Source organism: Curcuma longa, chromosome 10 (assembly GCF_044706935.1).
Source record: "Curcuma longa cultivar G26 ecotype Majalengka, Jawa Barat chromosome 10, ITB_CL_G26_1.1, whole genome shotgun sequence".
In the NCBI taxonomy this organism is placed as follows: domain Eukaryota; kingdom Viridiplantae; phylum Streptophyta; class Magnoliopsida; order Zingiberales; family Zingiberaceae; genus Curcuma; species Curcuma longa.
The window spans coordinates 7,569,660-7,597,275 of record NC_133870.1 but is presented as its reverse complement, the minus strand read 5'-3'; the positions used below and the strand labels follow the sequence as shown (position 1 = coordinate 7,597,275).

Genomic DNA, 27,616 nt, shown 5'->3' with positions numbered 1-27,616 from the left:
GCAGATCTGCAGCCAGAGAGAAGACCTTTGGACCAGTTGATTCTGATAGTGAGCAATGAACAACAACAACAACAATAAATGAAGAGAAGACTTTTGGACGATTTACCAAGCACCTGACATTCACTTGCAATCAAATACCTATTTATTATCTAAAAATTACGCTGATAAATCAGTTTGCAAAATCATGCATACTAGTTCATGCCATTCATTATCTTCTTTCATAGAGAAGAGATCCATTATGATTTCTTGCTGATTTTAAAAAGGGAACTCATCATGACCAGATTATATAATACCAGAGGCAGTCAGGACCATCACACACTATCTCCATCCCCACTACAGGGACAGCAAAATAAACATTAACAAACAAATCTAATAAACAATGAAACAGGGGATCATGCATATGTTTGATGATCGTGTTGGCTATATCAGATTTAAATGAATAGAACACATAATTACTCATCGGTTATTCTATCTATCTGATCTCAATTATTAACTGTAACAGAGAGTCTAGAGCAGGGTTGGTGGCCTTGAGATTCGTACTGCATTAAATGAAGAAATCATAAAACACTGAAATAGCAATTGGTAGGTCTGCAATAACAACATTAATGTGATCGCATTCATGTCACTTTGTTGGATGGCAAGATAGGTGGGTTTTCTTCTTCCCTTTGCCAATGCATGTATCTACGTACGTATGGTCCCTGTTTTGACATTATTTTAGAGGCAAAAAGAGGACTTCTCAGTTTCGTCTCATTCGACTTTTGTTTAACTCAAAGGCTGCACTGCCTTCTTCTTCTTCTTGCTGTGTGGGGAATTGTCAGAGTGCATGCAAATACAGTTCACTCTTTTGATCTTCCAGATCGAATTCTTGCCGATGAACTTGATCAATGACATTTCACTCTTTGGACACAAAATGTTAGATGGTTATCAGATTATTTGGTAAAAGCAGGATCCAATCCCACACATTGATGGCCACTCTTTATGTATTAATCGTCGCCCGACAATATTTGATCTCGACTACATTGAACGACTATGAATAGGAGTCCCCACAGGCTTCTTGATGAACTGTGATTGTGGTGGGGTGGCATTGGCAATAATAAGGTTCAATTTGTGTCAAAATCAGCCACAATCCCAGTAGAAACCTTGCATGTTCCAATAATTGACTTGATGATGTGAGAATTATGGTCAACTCTGTCTGCGTTGCTCCTTCATATGCTTCCACCTTTTCCCTAACAAAAAAGAAGAAGACGTTGCCTTTAAACATGTTGGTGTTTACTTTCATCCTCAATAACTTTTTCTGATCCATGCAAACACTGGATGGTGAAAGACGTGCAGGAAGACAATGACACTTCAAGAGCAAGGATAAACAAGCAAAACAGTGGTCCCAATTCTCATCACAAAAGGGGAAAAAAGAAAAGAAATTGATATCTAATCTCAATGTTCCTTGCAAACTTCCAAATGGCATAATTGGCTATATATTTCAACTCCAATTGGCAGGAAGAGATCTGCTCAAACCCTCTGCTAAGGTCAACTAACTGCATCTATTGTTAATTATCTGAATTGAATAATGCATTTAAGACACCAATCAACTAGCACAGAATGAGCTGTGGAGAAGTCTTGAAGAAAACAAGGGCGTGGTCCACTAGGCTAAAGCCATCCATCCAGCAATGGTAGGGATTTATATGCATCTCGTAAGCATTTCTTCAGGGGAAGGTTAACAGTTTTGAACTCTTTCCAGCTCATTCTCCACAGTAAAAAAATACAACAAAGATTATAGTTTTAAGGTTAAAATTTGCATACTGATTGTTTAATCCAGCTACTGGCTTCAGTTTGAGAGGGGAATTGAACGAATGCCGTGGCACCAAGGGAAAACTTAAAACTGAAAGGGACATTCTTTTTCATATGCACTTGTGTCTTCTTTTATCTGGACCCATTCTTTTGTCTGCAGTTTTAAACATTGAAGCCCACTGCTATCAGCAGAGAGCATAGCATTTACGTCGGTCACGATACAATCGATTTTCATTTGTTAAACCACGTTTCAGTTTTCAAACTCTGGAAGGAACACAATAGTTTCAAGAGATATAAATGGTCAGCTCTAATTAATAATATCTGCTTAGATAGCGTAGTTTAACAACTCCTGTTTATGGTTTTTGAGTTATCAAACGGCTGTGCAATGGATCAAAGTTAAAGATAACTGCAGGGTTTTGTTTCCTCTTGCTTTTCAAGTTTTTCCAAGAGAAGATTGGCTAAAGATTTTGTAATACAAATGAAATCTGTCTCCATGTTCAGAGGATTGAATTAAGTAGAATCTGGCCTCCATTTGAAGTCATTTGGAAGAAAATTCTCTGGCAGAAGAAGAGTGTTAGCTTAAGGCATTATCTTTCTTCTATTACACAAGTAGAATGTTGGTTATGAACAGTGGTAGACGTGTTATGATAAAAAAAAGAAGCACTTTTACAGGTAAATGTCAATGGAGAATCATTATTTCAGTGAAAGGAATGGAAGGGGAACATTTATGTTCATCAATTGCAGCTACAGAAGCTGTGGAAATGGCCTCCCACTTGAGGGACTAATTTCGATTTCCTAATTTACTCCTTCTCAATAGTGTGAGACAATCGTGTGTTTATATATAATGATAATTGAGAGAGAAGAGGAAGAGAACGAGGAGATGTGATTAGTATTCTGTTTGTATTCCACTAACATTTTATTTGGATGGAGTGAAAGAAAGTTCATTAACGGAAGGGGAAAGGAAAGGAAGGAAAAAAAAAAGTAAAATATTTATATTTTTCTTATTTGGAATGGATGGAAGGTTCATTAACATGTATTATCTTGTTTGGGCGAAAAGAAAAAGGAATAAAAATTAAATATATAAAATTATAAAAATATCCTTACTTCTTCAAAAACACAATGTATGTAGAGGACGGATGAAAAAATATAAAATTCTGTCAAAATTGCAAGTAAAATTCTTAAAAAATATCCTCACACAATATATGTTCTTTAGATAAATTTCTGTCATGAAGAAGAAGAAGAAGATTAGGGGTATCTGTCTTTGTCCTCTTGAGTCTTGTTTTTGAAAAGATTTACGATGAGGATCGACATCGACACTAATGCGAACTTCGTGGAGTGCAAGCAGTTGACTACTGGACGATGACGACGGACGTTGTGTGAGGAGCAACAGCACAAAGACGAGATATCTAAATAAATGAGTTAAGTTGAGAATTAATATTTTAAAATATAAATAAAATTGAAATAAAATATTTTTGAATTCACCTTCTCCTTCCTTACACCTCAAATCAGAGTGTAAAAAATTTAACAATTTATGAGCATGGAAGGGTAAGGTTTATTCTTTTCTCCCTTTCTCTTCCTTAATTCATTCTATCTCAAACAAGGATCAAAATTCTCCTTCCTCTTATTTATCCTTGAGCAATAATACATTACATGAAAATGTAAAATGAAAATACAACATGACACACTTTATGCAATGTGTCCCATATCCATGTAGTGGATCCGAAAAATAATAGACTAAATGAAAAATGTAGCATAAAACTCAATATGACATACTCTATGTAGTGAGTCCCACATCCATAACTGCATGGATGTGGACCCCACTACATGGATGTGGGACTCACTACATGGAATGTGTAATGTTGAGTTTCATGCTATATTTTTCATGTAGTGTATCATTGCTCCAGTGGATCCTACATCCCTACAGTATAGTATGTCATGCTGTATTTTTATGTTACATTTTAATATAGTGTATCATTTTTCTTTATTCTCCCCTCCCCTTTCCTTTCCTCGTCCTCTCTCAAATAAAGCCTAAATAGTCCTTAAAGAGTAAAAAATTACGTTCCACAAGTGGGTCCGCCCTTGACCGTTTATCAGATGTTTAAATAGATTCACGTCGAGTGTTAGTTGGTTCGACTCGGGTTAGACTCGAGCTAACTAATACACCTCGTGATCGAGATTGAACCGCAAAGTCACAGCCGTGGACTCATCGTCCCGTGGAAACGGAACACATTTCGGACTTGGGATCCCGTGACTCATTCCAGCCACCAAACTCGCGATTTGACGAGACAAAAATGAGAAATGAATTTCTTTGGGCAGCCTACGTACATAATCCCTAAAACAAAGCTACCTTTTTGCGCTCGGTGACTCCTTGGAGACAGGCGAACGGACGACTGCTCATTAGGGTCTCCACGTCTCCACTTCCAGCCGCAGTTCCACTGTCTACATCGCCGTCGGAGATATCGAAGCTCTTGGATTCCGCCGAAGCGAGAGAGGCAGAGGGCCAGCGGAGGAATCAAAATCCGGGGGCGGATCTTTCTTCGAGCCTCTCCTTTTATCTTCGATGGCGCGCGCTTCAAATCTCCATTCCACTCGCCTCCTCCTCTGAGATCGTCGAGCATCGCCTCGCTCCCCTCTGTGTCTCCCTTTCCTTATTCTGTCGTCGATTGGACGAATGGCCAACGCGCTGGGGCTCGCATCCCCGCCGGTGCACTTCTTCCGGAGTAAAAAGATGGCCCTTTGGGACCTCTCCAGACCCGTCAAGTGGACGCCGCTTAGGTGTCGGGCCGCAGCCGAGGCTGGGGTCGAGGCCCGCGTTCCCGAATCTTCCTCGCCTAGGTCGATGCGCCCAAGGTAGTGTGTCTTCTTTTCACTTCGTTGGTGCATGTAGAGTTGAAGTATCTTTATGTTGATTCGGTTTCTAGCTTCACGGGCACCCTCTCGACACTACAAAAATGGTGCTTCTTCCTTTGAGTTTCCGCAGCCGCCTTGAAAAATTAGGAATCGAGCGGGCGTAAATGTTTAATTGCAAATGAAATGAAGTTGCAAACTCGTTACTTATGATGAGATTAGTTATGTAAATAATGATTCTGAAAATGTTCTTTGAAAATTATCATCAATTTAGTTTCAAGGTATATATGAACGATTCTACAACCAATGGCTTGTGGTTGGGCTAGTAGCTTCCCTAACTGCAAAGTTTATAACTGTCTCCTGGAATGCCAACAACTGTTTTAGTATGAACTATCAATGCATGCCTGAAAATTACCATGTATATAGGCTAATTAGGAAAAAAAAAAGGTTGATAGTTGAACACTGCAGGGTTGTTGGAATGGGTTCAAAACTTGTTGGATGTGGATCAGCTGTCCCTAAGCTTATTGTTTCCAATGATGATCTTGCACAAATTGTTGACACGTCAGATGAATGGATTTCTGTTCGGACAGGGATTCGCAACAGACGAATTCTTTCAGGTAATCAAACAGTTAATAAATTATGTTAATATATCTCTACACTTATGATTTTTTTATGTGTAATTTTACTCTTCTATACATTAGTTTGTTGTGTAAAAAAATAACATTAGGAGAAGTCATTATATTATATTTTGGCACTTCACCAGTGTCAAAAGAATATCAAATTATCAATACACTTAACAATCAACCACTTTTCCCTTGAAACTTATGTTTAGGCATCATATGATGCAACCGAAACTGATATAATAGTCTTTTGTCTGTCTCCATTGTTATAATTCCCTCTTTGCTAGCCTGTGTGATGATGAATTTCTTGACAGGAAATGAAACATTGGGTAGCTTGGCTGTGGAGGCAGCAAATGGGGCTCTTGAAATGGCTCAAGTAGACTCTGGAGAAGTTGATCTCATCATTATGTGTTCATCCACTCCTGATGATCTTTTTGGATCTGGTGGCCAGGTTTGCCAGTTATTTTATAATGGTTTTCCCAAATTCTCTTCATTTAGACAAAGAATGGATCTCGATACCTTTGGCTTGGATTGTCTCAATGTCTATTTCAGTGCATTTGATTTGCCCTAGAGGTGCACTTTAAGTCACCCTATGTATCTTTTTTACATGACTGTCTTGAAAACACCAAATATCAATTCCACCAACTTGTTATCCCAAACAGTTAGACACCAGGATGCAATCCCCCATGTCAAGAAGGGATCCATTCCTCATGTAGATCTTGAAAAAGAAAACACCATATACGTATTGGAATTTTACCTACTGATACATGCCAACTTCTATTATGGGAATTCATATTTCATAGATCATGATGATTTTCTTGCATGCATGGTGATACTATGAGATATCAAGAGACGTCATACAATCTTGAATTCTACCATGCTAATGCCTATTGAAAGTTTCATATTATGATAAAAATTTGCATGATTGTCTCATAAATTCATTCATATATATATATATATATATATATATATATATATATATTCATCTAACATATTTTTTCTTGCTCAATTGAGAATATATTTGCTCATTTTTGTGGTTTCTCTTCTGTTCTTACCTTTTTTTAAAAAAATATTTTCAGTGCAAGTTTTTTGTTTAACATGCTGCAAATATTAGTTTAACTCCTCAAGTTATAAATACCAAAACTATTTTCTATTTATATTTCATTGTGTTTGATGTTTAGATAACATGCTTCTTTACTCGATAACATGCTTATTTACTCCTGTTCAGGTTCAGAGAGACTTGGGGTGTAAAAATGCATGGACCTTTGACATAACAGCTGCATGTAGTGGGTTTGTTGTGGGCTTAATCACTGCTACCCGTTTCATTAAAGGTCTGCCTCTTTATTTTATACCATATCTACTTTGAATCACCATTGCTTGTAGGACTGACTATTCCACTTATGCTGCAGGTGGCGGGTATAAGAATGTCCTGGTAATTGGTGCAGATGCTCTCTCTCGATATGTGGACTGGACAGACCGAGGCACCTGCATAATTTTTGGTGATGCTGCTGGTGCTTTGTTAGTCCAGGTTGTTAATACCTTTATAAGAGACCTACTTGCAGTATTGTCTTGTGTTTTCTATGAGATATCAATGTGGGTATTGGAATATAACAGAATTTACACATCCAAAATAGAAGCCAAAGCAAATTCGATAGAACATAGGTTTTTCTTTGGAATCGTTAGTCTAACTCTCCTTGGTAGTTCTGTCTGTTTCTTGCAGAATTCTTAATCCCAACTTTGCATTCATTATCAAATGCTGCAAGACATTGCTTCCTGATGCACAATTGAATAGTCAACTTAGATTTGCATGCAGATTTGAGAACAATTTTTTGAAAAGAAATAAAAATAAGCTATTGTTTCGGGTCATCTTTCTTTGTTTCCTGGTATATTCTGACTATGCCACAACAATTAGTTGCTGCTTTGTCTTCTGAATCAATCTGAGTCTCTAGGCTAATAACAACTGGCATTCTGGGGCCATCTCAACTCTCTGCGGTAGTTGTGCTATTGAGACAAAAGGAAAATAATTTGAAACTAATGCTAATAAAGTTTGTTTGAAATCATATCATATTCATATAATTATTTGTGATGTGTTCAATGCATCTACCGAAATTCTTTAAGAAATAGCTTACGTTTTCCTTTTTGTAATTTGCAGGCATGCAGTAGTGACGAAGATGGTTTGCTTGGTTTTGACGTACACAGTGATGGCCATGGTCAAAGGTGCTGCCTAAACTCATGATTTTTGTTTTCACGCCATTAATTTCACCCAAATCAATGGATATGGTGTTTTATTGCAGGCAACTAAATGCTCTAGTAAGAGAAGAGCGAATGGAGATCACCTCATGCATGAATGGTGTTCCTCTGTTCCCTCCAAAGAAGAAATCTTTTTCTTGTATCGAAATGAATGGTAAGGAGGTTTTCCGCTTTGCCGTTCGCTGCGTACCTCAGTCTATTGAAGCCGCTCTGGATGAGGCTGGCATTCCCACTTCAAGTATCGATTGGTTACTACTTCATCAGGTGAGCATTTGAACTCCTTCCATGTTCTCACCTTACACCAGCTACTTACCAGTTGTCAACAATCCCTTGTTAGGCAAATCAGCGGATCATAGATGCTGTTTCCACCCGTTTAGACATACCTTCTGACAAAATCATATCGAATTTGGCAAACTATGGGAACACCAGCGCCGCCTCCATTCCGTTGGCATTGGATGAGGCTGTTCGGAGCGGAAAGGTTCAGGCTGGGAATACCATTGCTACGGCCGGTTTTGGTGCCGGGCTGACTTGGGGTTCAGCAATTGTGAGGTGGAAATGAAGCTTCCTTGTTAGGTTTCAGGTTGAAGTTGGTATGTAATTCCTCAACCTCATCATCAATATCTAATTCCTGAACCAGCATGCATTTCCAATCTATGTTTGGAAAAATGCACACAGGTTTGTTGTTCTCCTTCAGAATAATAGTTGAATCAAGCAGACTGTCAAGTCAACAAAGACCTATCCAATCAAGGTTTCTTAGAACAATTCGATTACATTTCCTGATGCAATGTAATGTAATTTCGTGGTAGCGTTTGGTCTTGTTCATGTGCATGAACAAAATGGCACACGGAAACTCGTTGCAGAATTGTTAAGGCAAAGTGTTGACTCATGGTTACTCAAGTCAACACGGCACAAAGAGACGTGGACCCAAAGAAACAACAAACACAGTTATAGTGTCATGTAGTAAAATCTAGTTTACTTTGCTGTTTGCTGTTTTTTTTCCTTCTAATTTTACGCAGAGAACACGTTCCATGTATCGTGGGATGCTCTTTTATTGATTGCCTGATTCACATTTAACAAAGATGGATCAAATTAAATTAATTTTAATAAATTAAATACTTTTTTTTTATATGTTTATATTCATCTAATGAGCAAATCTTGCGGACCAAGTTTTTAACACCGCCGCCGTGCGAGGACAAATCCCGAACGGGTCAACGGCAACCACAGAAGAAGAAATAAGTGAACCGAAAGATGCAGCCCACTGCACGAGCAGTCAACCCAAGCAAGCTTGACACGTCAGCACACTACGAATCTAAGTCGGAAATCCAGTGCTCGGTAGACCGCAGCCTATCCGGGGGCCCACCGTCGAGCGATTCCACCTTCTCCGCCTTCCTCTTTAAAGACCGACTCTGTTTTGATCAACAGAAGTCTATTCGCACTTTCATTCTCAATGTCAGCGACGATTGAACAGGCGATGGGCAGCGACGGCGGCGGCGACCACGCCTCCACCAACCCAGCCGCCGTGAGGATCAGCAGCGAGATCTTGGTGGCCGCCGTCATCTTCCTCTTCATGGTCGTCGTCATAGTCTTCTTCCTTTACCTCTATGCCAAGCGCTATCTCCGCTACGACCGCTCTGGCGCGGGGTCTCGCTTCGTCTTCGCCGCCTCCGACCTCCTCCCCTCCGCCACGCGCCGCGGGCTCGACCCCGGCGCCCTCGCTTCGCTCCCCGTTACCGTCTACCGCTCCGCCGATTTCGAGGGCGGCGGCGGGCTCGAGTGCGCGGTCTGCCTCTCCGAGCTCACTGATGGGGAGGAAGCTCGGGTGCTCCCCAAGTGCGGCCACGGGTTCCACCTCCAGTGCATCGACATGTGGTTCCACTCCCACGACACCTGCCCGCTCTGCCGCTGCGCCGTCGTCGCCGGCGAACCCTCCTCCCCGAGAACAGAGTCGCCCAATCCGCCTCCGCCGGAGGCCACTCCGACGGTGTTTCCCACCAATGTGCTAATTTGGGGCGGCCAAGATCGGGTTAACGAAAGGGTTTTGGCGATCGAGATCCCGAGGAATGCCGCCGACGGCCTCGGGCCTCAAACCTCTCCGTTGCCGTCGAGCAGGGAGGCGCAGGAGGAGCTGAGGTCTCCGGTGTCAGCAACGTTCCGAACCCTGCGTAGACTCTGGAGCCAGGGGAGGAGGGCCGGCGCCGGCCCTTCTTCCTTCAGCCCGAGGGAGGTCGACGTCGAGCAGGGACCGGCGGAGGAAATTCCTACGCCGCCGCCCAAGGCCCCTGCTCCGAAGGCATAACTCGTCGAAGATCTTGTTACAGAATCTTGATTCTTTGCGTGCACAGGGTGAATGCTTAATAACTTGCAGCATTTCACCACGCTTCTATTTCGAATTCTTCTCATCTCTCTGAAGAATTCACCATTTCTAGGTGGTTTAATGATTCGTTGTTCCAGAAAGTATATATTTGCTCTGTTTTATTAGCTCTTTTTTTGTTGTTCATTCCTCAATAGTATGATCTTGTCACTGATATTGTATGAATTAAAACTCCATAAACTTTCAACGCCCAAATCTTCCACCATTTCTGCACATGTATTTCTGGAACATTTCGACAAAAATTTGAGGAACAATATTCTCATCACTTCTTCAAACTTCTCAAGCTTCAACATTAACACAATAAAAAATTCTTCTTTTTTCATTACCTATTATTCATCAAAGAGACAACTTAGTTGGGTGCCATAAGTTTGGAGGAAACTATCTGATCACCGAACAGTGATCCATTAGGGGGTTTGGTTTAAGCTTGTTGAACTGCTCTGGAGATTGCGTTGCTGAAATGGTGCTAACAAATCCAGAGGGAAGGTTCAGTAGGTGATAGCAAATCCATCAATTATTTCTCTTGCAATCAGTGAAATCCAATATGAACGATACTTTTGATCTCCATATTGAAGAGTTAAATACATTAAAAAAAATGTTACCACGACTTGCAATGATTGTGCAGTCAGAGTTCATTGGAGTCTCAAACAAAAGTTGGTCCCTGCAGTTATTTCTGTCCTCACAAGAAACAAGTTCATCAGACAACCAAATACTTAAATGTCATTTACTTTCTTGTTCAAAAGCTAAGATTGTTAAAGCATATCTTGATACAATTTTTTCAGTGATTAAGATGATCTTCCAAGTGATCCATTAAGCTCATCAGGAAGCTGTGGATCTAAAGCTCTCCAATCTGCAAAAAGGAAGAAGATGATCTTCCAAGTGATCCTTTTTCTGATGAAGCTGGTCGATTGAACCGCGGTCCTTCATCCAGTCCTTCACAAACAATTTCTCCTTTCTCATTTCTGAAGCACACCACTCCATTATCTCGATCCTCATAGACCTAAATACAGATGTCAAATCCTTCAGCACGATAAAAAACTCACAGAGGAAAGTAAATCATACCTTGATACTGCCATTAAACTTGCAGAATGAAACTGATGCTTCAGTAAGTTTTCTGCTGCTGTGGCACAAGCAATCCCTGCTCCTGCTCATCCCAATTTGGCTTCTTGGAATGGTGATGCCAGTGTGAGAGAATGGAAGTGCCATGGTGTAGATCAACAATGAAAGCCTTAACCCTCATTTATATCATGTGAAGATCTAAACAATTGATAAGAAAATAGACAGGTGCCTGCTTTTCACTCCACAGAGGCATTGCTGTGTTGAGTGATGAACAAAATACTTGTACCAGGACAGCCAATGGAGGAAATTGACATGTTTTTTGTGCTCAATTCAGAAAGAAATTGACTAGTTCCCAGAAGCTTTTGAAGTTTGTTATTTAAGGTTCTTCCATTGGGAGCAAGAGAAAAAGGTTGGGGGGTTCAATGCTTGTTCTTGGCCAGAGAATATCACCATGTGGATATTTTCCATTTTTTTTTCTTCTGATTTTTCCATGATTATTTTGAGATTATTGTTGATATATAAATTTATTCATTTTTTTTCATAAATTTTGTTAGTGAGTATGTTTTGGAGTAAACCGGGTTCGGGTCAGGTTCGGTTTTCGCTAAGGATCCGATTTCATTTATAGTCGGATCCATTGTATGGCTTCGTCGCCTCTCAGTTCTCCGGCATCTGCTCTCCTCTTCTCTCATGGCGGCCACGGCGTCGGCGACCGCGAACCCTCTTCCGAAATCCGGGGCCGTATCCAAGGGCTACAACTTCGCTTCCACTTGGGAGCAGGTAATCCGCCATCCCTGGCAAGTCCTCAGGTCTTCGTGGTGGATCTGTGTGTTTGGCATCAGATCCAGTCGGCTAGGAGTACGTGATATTGATGTTTGTTTTATCTGCATCTTTCCCCTGCAGAACGCTCCCTTGACGGAGCAACAGAAAGCTGCGATCTTGGCGCTGTCCAATGCTGTCGCGGAGAGGCCCTTCCCTCCTAATTTGGTGAGTTGTTGCAATGATTTTTTATTTTACGTATGGGTTTTCAATTGCTGTTTAATTTTTTGGTACTTGATTCGTTGTAAGAAAAATCTTCTTTGACTAAATTATTTGCTGCTGATACTAGTTTATTTGCTGTAGTCTCAGGAGCAGGTTCCAGCAAAGGGTAGTGATTCAGTAGCTTCTCCTAATGTTTTAACTTTGGAGGATTCTGGGGCGATAGATGTCGTCTTAGTCAATACTCATCAGGTTTTTCTTCTACTCCTCGTTTGGGTGTGAAGTTATACATTAGAAACATAAAATAGTATATGATGCCCTTGTTGGTGCACTCATATGCTAACACCTGTCTGTTAAGAAGTTAATTGTTTAGCAAGTCAACTAAACTTTTTCCGCTTTCTAAAAAAATCTAGACTTCTTCCTTTATGACAGGGGATTTTCATGCTATTGCATTTATTTAAATGTCCTTTGCAACTCAAATTGAAAAAACAGAAAGCAGTATTGGCTGATCAAATATCTATTTCACCGTTTTAGGAATTTAAGTTCCTCAATTGAAATTTATATAGGAAATCGTCCAAGTAGCACATTATGGATGATCATACTAATGTTTTTATTAAGGTGCAGAATTGCACTCATAGAGTTATAGTTGTTATTGGCATTCTATAACCATGATAAGAATGACAGCAAGCGTGTGCCACCATCTAGTTCTATCTACTGACTCAAGTTTGGATTTGGATATCAAAGTGAAGATGTAGCAGGAGTTAGTTTTTTGTGCTTGAGCAACAATAAAGCTAGAAAAGGCAATTCTCAATCCATGGTAAATGTTCTTTTTTCATGAAAATTGAAACATTGCAGATTGAAATACACACATTCCTCTCTTACAATTTCAATGTTTAAAATGGACTATTGTCATAAATATACCATCCACTTCTATTTGGAGGGAGTAAATAGAAGGGAATTTAAATAGTTGAAATGAACAGAATAGAAAAGAAATGATTTGAGCTATCTTATTTTTTATTCTATTTCATTGATCTTGTTTATTAGACGGAATTGAAGCAACATTATTATGCTGCCAAGGATCACCTTCCCTCTCTACACCCTTTGCTTTTCACAAAGCTGTCAGTTATTCTAGAATTTGTTTTGCTTTCAAAGAATTTTTGCTAACGCCTTATCATCATTTCCTTGTAGTTCTACAAATGGTTTTCAGATCTTGAATCAGCTATGAAATCAGAGGTTGATAAATACCAATTTCTTTTCAGTTGACTAAAATTAGATGGGTTTGCATATGGAAACAAAATGATGGATATTTTAATTTAATTTTAGACAGAGGAAAAGTATCGTCTCTACGTGAATACACTGGTGGAACGTGTTCAGATATGTGATGGAATTCTTCAGCAGGTAAGATTGTTTGGATATGTGGTCTTATGAGTGTCTATTTTCCCACAACAATAATGGAAGCAAGTTTCTCGCTTCTGGTTGGGAACAAATATATAGCCACTACTAGTTTACATCTGTTTAGCATGATGTATATAAACTGTTGCTGGTTTGCCTAACTTTTCAGGTGGATGAGACCCTTAATTTGTTCAATGAACTTCAGTTGCTTCACCAGACTGTTGCCACAAAGACAAAAACTTTGCATGATGCATGTGATCGTCTTGTATGTGTTCCAACCTAAACTTTTCTAGTTTTCCTTGGATAGCTGTTACTATCTGATTGTAACACTTCGTGCGATATGCTTTATTGTCACTTTCCTAGTTTAGATAATTCTCAAGTGTCTAGGTCTTAATGGAATACCTTGCACAGTCATTTCAGTACTAAAGTTTGTGCATATTACCTTATAGTTAGTAGAAGCACTTCCATAAAGTTTTTAGTGAATGGATTTTAATGAAGGAATGCATCAACCTGTCAAGGGAGCATGTGACAATCGTGTTGGAAATGAACTATTTCTTTAATAATTTGAATATCTCTATCATGAATGTACTGCAGTATCATATTTAAAATTTGAGAGTGAACTTTCTCTTGTGAATAAAACTTTCTGTACCCACTTCTTTTGAGTGTGACTGACATGTTTTCAGGCTAAGGTTATTCACCAACTCAGGAAGATGCCAAGTCTACAGAGAAAAATTCAGATGCTAATATGCTATGATATCCTCGTATTTGAATTTTGAGATCGCAAACTCTTGCCCTATATTAATTTACTTGAGAAAATGACATCTTAAGCTTGCTTTGCTGATTTTTGGCCAGTGGCTTTGAGTTCCCTAGGATACACAGCAGGGGAGGGATGTGGTGTCATGTTCTTGATGGGCTTTGTAACAAAAAGGCTTTCAATATGTTATCATCACAAATATTGTGTGGCAAGAAATAGACTGTTCCTTTGACTTGATTCAATATTTTGAAATGAAGGGGTGATATGTAGCTTCCTTTTTAGCGTTCTCACTTTTCTCCATCCTGTGCACTCTTTTTTATTTGCTCATGAGCTCCAATACTGAAGGTTGAGATTTGTTGTTGCTTTTCGACCACAATTAATTTAGTTTAGGTTCTCCTGCTTGAGTTTTATGTTATTTGTGTTGCCTGGGGGTTCTGTAAAATTAAATATGAATCAATGACTATCCAGTATATATGAATTCTTATATTCATTTTTTCCCTATGATTTATAGTTGATAGAAAAACAAAGACTGATTGAGTTTGCAGATGCACTTCGAAGTAAGCTCAAGTACTTTGATGAATTGGAGAATGTAAGGTTTGATAGTAATTTTGTTAAGTACTTATTTGATTGATTAGCACATTCTTATATTCTTATTTTCTGTCTCGATGAATTATATTATATTAAATGAACTCTTTCCTTATAAATGTAGGAACAGAAACTAGGCAGCATTAAGATCATGAGGCAATGACAAGATATTTATTTGTTTCTCTATTATTGTTAGTTAAAAATCAAGGCATCCTTGTGGTTTATGTGCCTGTAATGGTTGAGTCAGCTTAGTCTATTAGGTGTAAGATTTAGGCTCAAGTATAGAGAGTCTATAAGGTGAAAAACAAACAACAAATATAAAGTGCTAGATTGTTGTATTTATTGACACCCTGCCAGCATTGATGGCTTTTGTCAGAGTTGTTCAAGCTAATAAAGAATTCTATTTAAACATTATAAAATATAAATTTTTAAACAAGAAGTAAAAAGTAAAAATTTTCTAGCCTAGGACGGTTAGAAATGATTCTTAAGAAGCTACGGATATGCCCAGAAAGTAGTTGTTCACAGATTCAATGAAAACTGTTATCAAGACCTAGTTCTTAGTCAAAGATGACTTGTACTTTTGTAGCATAGGTAGTCATATACTAAAAAAAGAGCAGCCCGCTGCACAAAGCTCCCGCCAATGGAGGATCCGGGCCTTACCTTGATTTGCAAGAGATTATTTTCGAAATTCGAACTTATGACCTCTAGGTCACAGGGTAACAATTTTACTATTGCACTAAGACTCCCCTTCATAGGTAGTCATACACTACAATAAAATTTTTCATGAATGTATCATCATCTCTTCTAATAATGTTTTTGATGAATGCATTGTCTTACTGTTATTCCTTGTGTTGTTTGTTTAGCTTTTCTATCTGTTTCATTTTTCTCACTTTTATCAAATTTAATGCCCAATATCAAGCTCTTTCTAATTTTTAGAAGCAACTGGGCAGCAAAAATATAAGATTAACATGATAGAATAGCTACATTAATCTAAAATTTATAGGCACCATATTGTAGAAGCTTTATTGTTTATAGTTTTTCATTGGTCTTTATCGGATGAAAAATTGTATTGCCTAGTGGCTTCAACTGCTAAGGTGCTAACTGATATTTATGTTGTTAGTGGCCTACTTTAATGAGATTTAATCTTTTGTTTAATATACTTTCATTTTTCTTTATTAGTTGATAAAGAATTTTGTTTAGATAAACGACTAAATCATGGTTTGTATCTAGATGCACCCTTGATAAGGTTGAACGTGAATCTCACATAAATGAGTTCTTGTTGCTCGTTTGACTTGTATTTTATATGCTATTCTTGAATTGTCTTATGTATTTACCACCACAATCCACCTTTAAAGCTTTACCATCTATTTGGAAGTAATTTTACTTAATTCATCGCCAATAAATTGCTAATTTAAATGTTTTGGAGTTGATATAGTGTTTTTAGTGATATGCAGAGTCCTGTGTCTTTTGTAGGTTTCTTCCAGTTTCTATTCTCCAAATATGAGTATCAGTAGCGGAGAGTTTCTTCCTTTACTAAAACGCCTTGATGAATGCATTTCGTGAGTGATTTTCACTTAAGATGTTGCAATTTCATTACAAAAGTAATTTTCCCATTGTTTGACAACTGCAAATGTTGTTGTTGCACATGTGATGCTGCAAACTAGATTTGTTGAGAGCAATCCTCAGTATGCGGAATCTGGTGTTTACTTGGTCAAATTTCAACAACTTCAGGTGCATGTCACTAGTTTTCATTTAGTGTGAATGCCTCAGTTCACCATAATTTCACTATCATTATGGTTTTAAAATGAACAATTTCTGATATCCTTTTACAGTCAAGAGCATTAGGCATGATTCGTTCTCATGTGCTTTCTGTTCTAAAAGGTGCTTCTTCCCAGGTGAATGAAACATCTGAAGAATTTTTTTTATCAATCAAATTTCACACAACCATCTGAAACATAGTTTCTCTGCTGCAGGTTCAAGCTGCTATACGTGATAGTGGTTCAAGTAGAACAACTGTTTCAGAGGGCGTTGAAGCATCAATTATTTATGTTCGCTTCAAAGCAGCAGCTAGTGAGGTATAAACAATCAAAGCTTTGTTAAAGAAACTTCTGTTTATTTAGTTTAGGAAAATTATGTCCTGAGTAACCTGAATATGTGCCAAGGATTGGATAGCTTACAATTTTATTAGAAATACATGTGGTTGATCTACTGTTAAATATGATGTAATTTGGATTCAACATTTGCAGATGAAACCCATCCTAGCTGAAATTGAGAGTCGAACTAGGAAAGAGTACACCCAAATTCTTAAAGAATGCCACAAACTATACTGTGAGCAGAGGCTTTCCTTGGTGAGTTCATGGTTCTACTCTAATATGTTCAGTTATACTTAGTCATTTTTAACATTCTTTTTGCATTTGTCTTTTCAGGTGAAAGGTATCGTGCAACAACGAATCTCAGAGTTCTCAAAGAAAGAAAAGTTGCCATCGTTGACTAGGTCTGGATGTGCATACTTAATGCAGGTGAATTTTATTTCATTCTAATCAAAATCTTCATTAGGATTCAAATTTTAGTACACAGACTATTGGTGCAGCACAACTGAATTTTCTTATGGGTGAATTTTCTTAAAGGTTTGTCAGCTTGAGCACCAACTCTTTGAACATTTCTTTGCATCATCTTCGGCTGATGTCTCGAGTTTGTCTCCTTTAATAAATCCTTTGTAAGTCAATTCTTATAGAAAAAATTCTGCCTTCTTATTTTGGCAAGTTCTTTGCAACTAATAGTGTAGCAAATGTCATTTTAGATTCAGGAAGTTTACATAACAAGGATTTTTGGATTTTTCATTAGAAATGAACATACATCAATGCTTTAAGTACAATGTGTCTTCTAGAAACAGACTAATCTTAATCTATTGTTTTTTCTAGGGTTTAGTGTTATATGGTTTCACAAAAATTGGACACTTTATTCTCAGGCCTAATACTTTGCTATGCATCTGCAGTATCTAACTTTTCATATTTGATTGAAGTAGATTAAATCTCCTCATTTTTGCATTCCCTTTAATAGATGTCACATTGTCTCAAGTATATCTTTACTCTATTTTATTAATTCCATTATTATTTTTGAATGAGTTATTTTTATTAACTCCCAGGTCCACTTATCTGTATGATACACTGAGACCTAAACTGATACATGAAGCAAATCTTGATTCACTTTGTGAACTTGTCGATATTCTGAAAGTTGAAGTTCTAGGAGAGCAGCTCAGTAGACGTGGTGAGTCACTTGCAGGATTACGCCCGACATTAGAAAGGATACTAGCAGATATTCATGAAAGATTGACATTTTGTGCTAGAACATATATACGTGAGGAGGTATGCTTGCCAAAACTGACTTCTCTACCACTGCATTTTTGCAACATTTTTGTGAAATTGCAAATTGTTTGAAACTGCTACCTATAAATTCTTAGTTTGACTGAATAATTTTGAATGCCTTTTCTATTGATGCCATTAGTAATGAATTTTGAAAAAAAAAAAGTGTTATGCAAGATTGAGCAATTTTAATGTGCTATGGGTGTGATGGTTCTGTTATTATTTTGCAGTTGATTTATTAAAATCTATCAAATTTCCACCTTAACAGCTCCATAAAAAAGTCCCAAATCTGTTGTTACATATAGGTTGTTGATTGCCTAGATTCTAATCTTGGTAGAGGAATAGAATGTCATGGTTTACAAGTGGATCAGTTGTATCCATGTAAATAAATAGCAGGTGGTCTGTCCACTTTTAGGTGACTATTCTGGGGTTATGGTTGAGCTAAGCTAGCTAAGGTTGTATTCGGTCAAGGAACTTAAGAATATAATTTCCTTACTAATATCATAATCTTAAAAATAAAATGTCACATGGAATAAGCACGAATAGGCTAAGTTTATGATACCATTCTTGCAAGGTAATTTGATACCTCTTGATGGAAAATGCAAAGTATTGAGTTTCAATATCAACAGTATAGGAGCTAGATATGATTAAGCCAAAAGAAGGGACTTTCATGTAAAGAACCTTTACCTTTGTGTTTTGATATATGAAATCATAACCTTTATCCTTTTTTTTTTCAAGATGCTCCGTATGCAGTTCCCGTAGGGATAATATTGTTTAGCAATACCTCATGCCAATTTCTTTGAAGCTACAGTTATTTTAACTATAATTGTTGAAATCCATCTTCAATTTAAGGTTTTAACAGAGTCTTATTACATTATAGAACATATCATCTTATAATTTTGATTAAAACTTTTAAGGTGCCAATAGATAGTATGTGAATACTTTTGAAATACTTAAGCTAAATAGCTAATGAGTCACTAATTAGTTGCCTTCTATCTATTTGTTTTTTGGTGCTGATGATTAATTAATGAGATCAATATTAACTATTGGCAGATTGCTAATTACCGTCCTTCTACCGATGAACTTGATTACCCTGCAAAACTAGAGCAATCTGTTGGTACAACTTCAAATTCTAATGTATGTATCCTCTCATATGTATTTTCTGCATTCCAAATACAAAGATTTTCACTTTTGTTTTTCTTCCTTAATATTATGTCCTGTACGTGCATGCAAAAGGTGGAATCTGTTCGGATAGGCTCATCATGCATAAGCTTATTATATTTGTTATTTGCATGCTTGTTTCTGGTTAACTTTTATATGCACCAAGTAGTTTTTCTTTAGATGGTTCTCATGCAATAATTTATATTCTGGTATAAGAAGCCTGTTCAGATCTTGTATAGTAAAGGATTAGTGCTTCATCACAAATATTTTAGTCACTTTTGTTTGAGCTAGTTATTTTTACCTTATTAAGTATCTAACTATTAATTATTATATATATAGCTACCTGTTTGTCCTATTAAGTATTAATTAATATGTCTATTTTTTTCTTATTTTAATCTTCTTAATAACTTTGGCTTAATTTAATTTAAGGTTGACGATAACTCAGATGTTTTCAAGATTTGCTATCAGCCACTGGAAAAAACAGTGTCATGCCTCTCAAAGTTATACCATTGCTTGGAGCCCCTTGTATTTACTGGTCTAGCTCAGGTAAAATGAAACTTGCTGTTTTTCCTTACAAATTTGCCTTTAATGAAATATTCTATTGGTAAATATGTCTAAACTTTTTTAAAAAAAAATTCAGGAAGCTGTGGAGTTTTGTTCCATATCTATTCAGGTTTGTTTACTCATTTTCAGCAACATGATGCGTAGGAGATCTGATTCATATCCTTGTCCTCCTAGGTTACTAATGCTATGGTGGCACAAATTAAAATACAAACAAGAACCTTGCCCAAGTGACAGTCCTATATGGCTATATCCAAAGGGAAATTATGAAAGAAAAATGATGCGCTACATGAATAATGTAACATGAAACTCAACATGACACACCCAACTGTATGGATGTGGGCCCCACTGCATGAATGTGGGACCCACTGCATGGAGTGTGTCATGTTAAGTTTCATACTACATTTTTCATGTAGTGTATCATTGCTCATTATGAAAATAGATCTGTTGAAATATGAATAATAGAAGAATATGTGCCCAAATTTTGAAAGGCATAAACTTCAATGATGGGGTAAGATTAATAAAGCCAATCACAATTCACAAACATTTGGGATTAACAAGATTGATTGTGATGATGATAACAATGGAAAAAGAGTTTGGTCATAAACGCCATATGTTTAAGTGTTTTAGCTGAAGAATAACATCTGTGTGTCCATGTAAAAGAGAAAATTTCATCGAAAATGCTATTTCTTGGTGTCTTTTCATTGTTTGAAATAAATGTCTCATTCAGCCACTTTGCTCAGAATGCTAGCAAATTGGTATCAAAGAGGTCATCCACAATGGATGGGCAACTTTTTCTTATCAAGCACCTCCTTATCTTGCGGGAACAGGCAAGTTATTTCTTCTTTCCTCACTTAACTATCATGAACAAAAAAACCATTTTGACTTATTGAAGCAAAAAAGGGATCTCATTCTTCTTAATCCTCCCTGTCACATTGCAGATAGCACCGTTTGACATTGAGTTTTCTGTAACTCACAAGGAGCTGGATTTTTCTCATTTATTGGTTAGTGCTAGATGAACACTTATTTGTCTCTTTGATAGTTTCTACTATGATCACAATCTTATTCTTGGAATATTACTCTGTTCCTTTTGCTAATATACTGCAAGAAAGTAGAAAATGACTAATTTGTAGTTCCTGTAGGATGGTTTAAAGCTTAGTTTGTTGTCATGTCTACACTAGAAAGACCACAATCAGCTATCCACTCTATATCAATTTTCTATCACGACACCACTAAAAGATACGAAGGTTTTTGTATGTCCATATGGACATGGAGACTGTCTCTCTCTGGGCAAGGAATGCTTTGTTTTCATGGTTGAATTTTGAATTCAATTTCAGTTTGAAAATAATTCAATTTGTTTAGTAGATAGTCTTTTTGTGGTTCGTTTATCTTTTATTTAGGTAAATCAATTCATTATTGTGTTTCCGAATTTGGTTATTTATTTTCTAGTTTTCATAGGGTTAAATCTAAACGTATATGTAATGCCTTCTCTATGTGAGAGTCTTCCTCTTTGTGAGTTTGTGCCCATGTTGGTGCAACAAACATCACCAAGCTTGATTGCTGTTGAATCATTAATCTAACACAAATCAGAATTCTATTCCTTTTAACAGACCAAAGCTTGTTCATGTCTTTTCTTGTTATGGTGCTTAATTTCTTAACAACAGTCTTCATTAATAACTGCTAAACTTTTGTGTTAACTTTATGATTTTGTCATTCAAACGTACATGATGATAAATAAAACAAAGATGGTGTTACTTCTCTATGTTATCTAGCAATGTTGATTTTCTTTATAATTTTTCATTCCTTAATGAATAATGCTTCATGATTCAAGATGATACTACAGTAATGCAAAAAGTTTGGTGTAACTTCATTTTGAAACGAACTTATATTTTACTGGATTTTCCAGGAGCATCTAAGGAGGATTCTCAGAGGTCAGTCCTCACTATTTGATTGGTCGATGTCATCTTCCTTAGCTAGAACATTCTCACCTCGGGTGCTTGAGAGTCAGATAGATGCAAAGAAGGTGCTATTCAGATTTTAGAATTTTATTGTTTGATAAAATTCAGGGTCCCATACATCTTCCACCTTTTTGTAATTTGTGTGGATTATAACTGCTATTTCAATTTCAGGCAAAGCATGTGAAACCAAAATTATAAATTAATCAGCACACTTACAGTTATAGCAGTTAAGGAATTTGATCAACCTATACTGGCACACTAGCCGAACATTGTCAGTGTGTTCTCCCTTGGTCAAATTTCATTGGACTACCAGGAAATGTTTGATCAATGCAGGGACAACCATTGAAGATCACAAGAGTGATGATGCCAAAATTAAAAGTTTTTAGTCAAAATGAAAATAGTCTAAAACATTTCTAATTTTAAACTTACTATATATGGTTTATAAAAATTGAGTCTTACTGGATCATCCAATTCTAAGGCCTCTAATACAAGGCCCCTTTTCATTGTTACATTCATCAAAAATCAATAGAGCTCTTGGTTCTCCTATACTCTTGTTTCTCTTGCGACATCGCCAATTGAAACATGCAAACCCACAACATTTTGTAATAATTTAGTATCATTGTTCTCGATCTTTTTTATTTTTCTGAGCTTGTTTTTAAATGAAATTTGCTGCTGCCACAGTTCTACATTTGGATTGAGTTTCTTTGATTACAGGAACTCGAGAAAAGCCTTAAAGCTACTTGTGAAGAATTTATAATGTCTACTACAAAGTTAGTGGTAGATCCCATGCTGTCATTTGTTGCAAAGGTATTACACTCTTCTCATTTTTACGCACACCAGTTAGATTATGTGGTTTGTGATCAACATATATGCAGTGCCGCTTTTCTTCATCATAAGCAGAACAATCCCCTACGGATTTTTGATCGACGTGAATAAAATACATATAGCACATGAATGCTTGATACTAACATGATGGTTGCAAAACTTGCTTATATTTCGTAAGTTGCTTGATTTAACTGCTTCCTGCATTCCATAAAATGGCAAATTTCATACAGTTTGGTTGGCTGCAAATTTTCTCATCATGATTGCTGTGACATTTTACTCTGTGAAGTATAATAACTCAAAGATGATCAATCTAATTAGATTCAAATTACTGTGATAAAATCTCTCTTTCCTAGGTCACTGCAGTGAAAGTTGCAATATCCTCGGGAAATCAAGGGCAGAAGTTGGATCCTGTTCTAGCAAAACCCCTTAAGAGTCAAGCATTCGCTACTCCTGACAAAGTTGCCGAGTTAGTTCAGAAGGTATGCTCCAATATAAAAGGCAAATTGATAGTTTTGCATCGTGCTAATTAGTATGTTGGCACGGACAGGTTGCAACTGCCATTCAGAAAGACTTGCCTCAAGTAATGACAAAAATGAAGCTATATCTGCAAAACCCATCAACTAGAATGATTCTATTTAAACCCATCAAGTGAGTTGACTCAACTGATTTCTACAAATCAAAAACTCAAAAGTTTTCCTAGCTTTTTTTTACTCTGTTGGTCGATTAAAATCAAAATAAAATAAAAACTATTGTAGTTCGTTTCAAAGTTTCTAAGATGCCTGCGTGCAGTTCTTTTTTACTCTTATTTTGTTGATGAAAAATTGTTCTGCTGTTATCAAAAATGACTTTAGGTAAAAAAAAATGGATTTGTGATTTGACTAAACATAGGGTTGTAACTTGTTGCACTTGATTGTTAGTCAAATGAACTACTAATTTCATAGTTCTTCGTTGCAGGACAAATATAGTTGAAGCTCATTTGCAGCTGCAGACACTGATAAAATCTGAATATCTGGCCGAAGAAATTGAAAGTCTCGGGATGGTCGCAATACAAGATCTGCAAGCTCAACTCGACAGTCTTCTTTAAGTTCATCAATGGTTTCACAAACACCTGTAAATTTAATGAGTACTAAAATAACTTCATTTGAGATTTTGGTGATGCACATTATATGATCGAACGAATCCGATTCTGAGGTGAGGTTCCAATTCCATTGCATGATCGAGTGATGCAGGAAACTACTGCAAGGGAATATATGAAATTTTTTAAGCCGTTCAAGCATACATGAATGTTCTTGTGTTAGATCAACTTTTGTTATGAGATATGATTCTTCTAATGAATTCGTTGGTTTTACCACTATTAAATGAAACTTGGTAGCATTTTATCATGTGCTTACTTAGCACATCTTGTAAAAGCATATGTGAAGGCCTTTGGTTAAATTCTTTGTAGGAAAAAGGAGTTCCTTTTTGCTTAAAAGGAAATTGAGGATATGTTCTTCAATATAACTGAAGCCATTGAAGAATCTCTTATTCTGAATCATAATGTTGCATTTTGAATGCTATAATTCATGGTATTTGATATTAGATTTTTAATAGTGTCCATCTATCAAGTTAGCAAGTAAGGGGCCTAGAGATTAAAAAAAAATTCAATTGGTCATAAGTAGGCTCAATTAAGGTTAATTATATGGGGATCTACCTATATGTGTTATATAATTCATAAATGTAACAATTATATTTTGATCCATGGAATGCACCTATGTTTTCCTTATCCATGAGACTTATCACTGATAAAACAATTATTAGGTTCTTGATTTGCCCATACTATTGCTTGGTCAGTTTCAAATAAGGAGTCACACCAACAAACCAGTTACTTTCGAGTAGATATTAGGTCCGTCTTAGTCCATTCTATCGAATAATTTAATTGAATTGGATTGAAATTTTATCAATTCATTTTAAAATGGATTCAAGTGAGTTGATTCGTTTGGGTCCACAACTCACAAAGTTGACTCCTGGTGGATTTGGATTGATTGACGGATTGAGAATTTTTTTCTTCAAAATTTAAAATTAAAATAGAAAATTTAATATGATTTTGTGAGTTTGACTCATTTAATCTGTAATTTAAATTTAAAAATTTTAATATATATAAAATTTTTGATGAGTTTATAGATTGATCCATCTAATCTACAACTTACTAGATAGTGGGCTGGTTTGTTCTGCTTAGACATACGTTGAATTTTTTATAGATCGGCTCATCTCATCATGATTGATCTTGTTGATAGTACTATTTTTAAATAAGCATTAAGTCCTAAATCATAAAAAAAAAATTTATCTCAACTACACCCTCAAATATGTGACATAATCTCTCTTTAATAAAAAGTAAAATTCATCATTCCAACGACTCCGCATAATCCCCCACAACAACTTCTTATCACTGGCCTCCTTAATGACAGCAACTGATTCCTAATCCTTGGCTTAGTCTCTGGTGTGGAAAGCGCAGCTATCAAAGACAGTGATAGATTTTGGTCATTTGTATTGATCAATAATTCACTCATTCCCCTCTTCTCATCACTGACACCACACAAATTGTAGTGCCCATTTTTGTCCCTCCATTTCCTTTCATTGTTTACCCATTCTAAAATGACAGACAGATATAATATTCAAAATTTTAACTGTATCATTTATTTATCATAAAATAATTAGAACCATAAGACGGATCGTCCATTAAAAATTTATTATTAAAAAATTTCTAATTCAACCGAATAAAAATTAATCCGAGTCCGCCAAGAAAATTGGAATAAGTCAATCCAAATAATTTACTTTTACAATAAAATAGCTTTGTTAGAACAAAGTGATGATGAATAGTGTGACGTGGATTGAATAATATTATTTATGTATTTGGAAATTATATGAATTTGTCATTGTCGTGTATGGCCGTCAAGTTGGATTAGGCTCGTCGGATTAGCCCACCATGCCAAGTAATTTAGACGGATTTGGTTGAAATTTTATCAACCCATTTTAAGATGGGTTGAGATGGATTGGTCTGCCTAGGCTCGCGACCCGTGAGTTGGCCCGCGGCGGACTTGGATTGGCCCGCGGGTTGAGAAAGTTTATTTATTTATTTTAAATTTTAAAATTAAAGTAGTAAACTTAATGAATTAGTGGGTTTGATCTATTTAAATTATAATTCAAGCTTAAAAATTATAATTCAAACTTAAAACTTTCAACTTAATCAATTTAAATTATAATTTAAACTTAATATTTTTAATATATTTTTATTTTTTAACAGGCCCGTGGATTGGCCCGTCTAACCCGCGGCCCGCCTTGAGTTGAGTTGGATTGGAGATTTTTCAACCCACCAAGTTGATGGATTAGCCCGTTCTATCCTGCCATATGATGGATCCATCATGGGTTAATCTGTCTCATCATATGTTGGCTCGTTTGACAACTTTATTGTCGTGGGACCATATGATTTACGCCTTTCCTTGTGGAGGCAAGTGTTTAGAAAAATCTCATAATTGAACAATAATGCGTATGAATTATCCGATGGCATACTTGAAATTTTCAACAAGTTCATGGCCATTTGTTTTCCTCCGCTCACTTCCCCCTATAAATGCCCACGCCCCCGCAGCTTCAAGGGAAGCCTTCGATGTGTCCGTCCATTTGATGTAACGGGCCGTTACGCTGTTTATGACGGGCGCTACCTGATCGTAACACGAATAATAACACTAATAATTGAGTGGCGGATGGGAATTCTCCGCCATCTGTGGGACGACACCGTCGCCGGGCCTCCGCCGGACTCCGGCCTCGGGAGGCTCCGCAAGTCCTCCTCCTTTTCGCCTTCTTCCTCCTCCTCCTCCTCCTCCTCGACGGCGTCGGCGCCTCCCGCTGCCCTCCAGGTAACGAGGAGCATCACGATCCTCCGGATCGGCGGCCCCTCGTCGCCGTCGGCCGCCTCCTCCCCTCGCAGTCCCCCTGACTCCCCTGCTTCTGGTGAGACCGCCGCCCGTAGGATAGCTAGCGTCGCGGAACCTCAGCGAGATCGGTTTTGAACGTTTGTTTTTCTTTGCTTCTGCAGCTTCGACGCCGAGGGGGGACTGGAAGAGGCTCCGGAGGAAGTCGGCGCCGGCGGAGGGCGGGGGATCCGACGCCGTAGAGCCGAGGAAGCCCACTGTCTATGACTGGTTCGTCCTGTTCTTCCTTTCCCTTCTTCTCTTTCTCCAAAAAGGGGAAAAAACAAATTTTTAAAACAAAAAATTGCAATTTTTTGTTCCAAATTTTTACGCTTGCTGAAAGCTGATCCATGATCGAGCAGGGTGGTGATTAGCGCTTTGGACAGATGAAGAAAAACTAGAGAAATCGAAGAATCTGCAGAGTTTTAGGTGTTTGATGGAGATTATTCAAAACTGTTGTCGAGATGTCTCCTTGTATGGTTCATGGGAATTATTCAGTGTATGCTATATTAGAGTTTTATGTGAGAAAAAAAAATATTTGTGCTCTTTGATCGAAGATCTGACTTAAAACCTGTTCTTGAATCCTTGCAAAAAGTAAAAACAATGAACAAGAATAAGAAAAAGAAACAGCTTTGTGTCCAATCCAGTACTGCTTCGATCTGGCAGTCGCTGTGAATATTATTGTTAATTTATGAAGATGACATCACTGGTGAGGTGGTAGGAATAGCATTCAATGGAGACGCATGATCGAAGTAATCGACATGGGCAAACTTGACCTTGACCATGATAAGCTATGACAGCAGAAGATTTGAAGGAAAAAGCATAAAAAGAAAGAGAGATCTTTGGATTTCTGTGGATTTTCGTGAAGCATGAAGATTTCCTCTCAATTTCAAGTGGTTCTTGTTTGTTCCCTGACATTTAAAAAGGAGTGGTGGTAGAAAGATTACAATAATAATAATAAGAGCTTTAGTAATGTCTTCATCTTCTATAATTTCCAACGTGGTGGCGAAGGTATGGGCGATTGGCGGCGTCGGCGCCGGAGCGGTCAGGACATTGGTGCCGTTCGGGGAAGCTGATGGCGACTCCATGAATCATCCATGCAAGGAGCACCGCATCTCCGTCTTTTATTTATCTCAGCAACTTTGTGATCCTTAAATTGGCCTTTAGACA

At 37.3% G+C, this 27,616-nt stretch overlaps 4 protein-coding genes across 4 annotated transcripts; all 4 read left to right on the top strand.

Moving 5' to 3' along the window:
- The first annotated feature begins 4,150 nt into the window (after positions 1-4,150).
- LOC141836157 (beta-ketoacyl-[acyl-carrier-protein] synthase III, chloroplastic-like) lies at positions 4,151-8,127 on the top strand. The gene is made up of 8 exons (XM_074723580.1): positions 4,151-4,635; positions 5,101-5,249; positions 5,567-5,703; positions 6,481-6,583; positions 6,662-6,780; positions 7,405-7,469; positions 7,547-7,766; positions 7,840-8,127. The coding sequence occupies exons 1-8, from the start codon at positions 4,457-4,459 to the stop codon at positions 8,059-8,061; spliced, it is 1,194 nt and encodes a 397-aa protein (XP_074579681.1). The 5' UTR covers positions 4,151-4,456; the 3' UTR covers positions 8,062-8,127.
- Positions 8,128-8,949: 822 nt separating this feature from the next.
- On the top strand, positions 8,950-10,060 carry LOC141836599 (RING-H2 finger protein ATL3-like). Its single transcript, XM_074724102.1, has one exon. It carries the CDS (start codon positions 8,950-8,952, stop codon positions 9,796-9,798), a length of 849 nt encoding a protein of 282 aa, XP_074580203.1. The 3' UTR covers positions 9,799-10,060.
- Positions 10,061-11,597: 1,537 nt separating this feature from the next.
- On the top strand, positions 11,598-23,653 carry LOC141836605 (conserved oligomeric Golgi complex subunit 3). The gene is made up of 25 exons (XM_074724107.1): positions 11,598-11,706; positions 11,830-11,913; positions 12,049-12,156; positions 13,093-13,137; positions 13,228-13,302; positions 13,466-13,561; positions 14,562-14,639; positions 16,109-16,194; positions 16,300-16,366; positions 16,468-16,530; positions 16,609-16,710; positions 16,882-16,983; positions 17,062-17,154; positions 17,263-17,351; positions 17,781-18,000; positions 19,051-19,134; positions 19,588-19,704; positions 19,799-19,831; positions 20,463-20,549; positions 20,661-20,723; positions 21,626-21,742; positions 22,392-22,484; positions 22,856-22,981; positions 23,050-23,150; positions 23,457-23,653. Exons 1-25 carry the CDS (start codon positions 11,617-11,619, stop codon positions 23,584-23,586), a joined length of 2,349 nt encoding a protein of 782 aa, XP_074580208.1. The 5' UTR covers positions 11,598-11,616; the 3' UTR covers positions 23,587-23,653.
- Positions 23,654-26,138: 2,485 nt separating this feature from the next.
- LOC141836260 (dormancy-associated protein homolog 3-like) lies at positions 26,139-27,002 on the top strand. Its single transcript, XM_074723700.1, has 3 exons — positions 26,139-26,486; positions 26,572-26,677; positions 26,809-27,002. Exons 1-3 carry the CDS (start codon positions 26,240-26,242, stop codon positions 26,834-26,836), a joined length of 381 nt encoding a protein of 126 aa, XP_074579801.1. The 5' UTR covers positions 26,139-26,239; the 3' UTR covers positions 26,837-27,002.
- Positions 27,003-27,616: the final 614 nt, after the last annotated feature.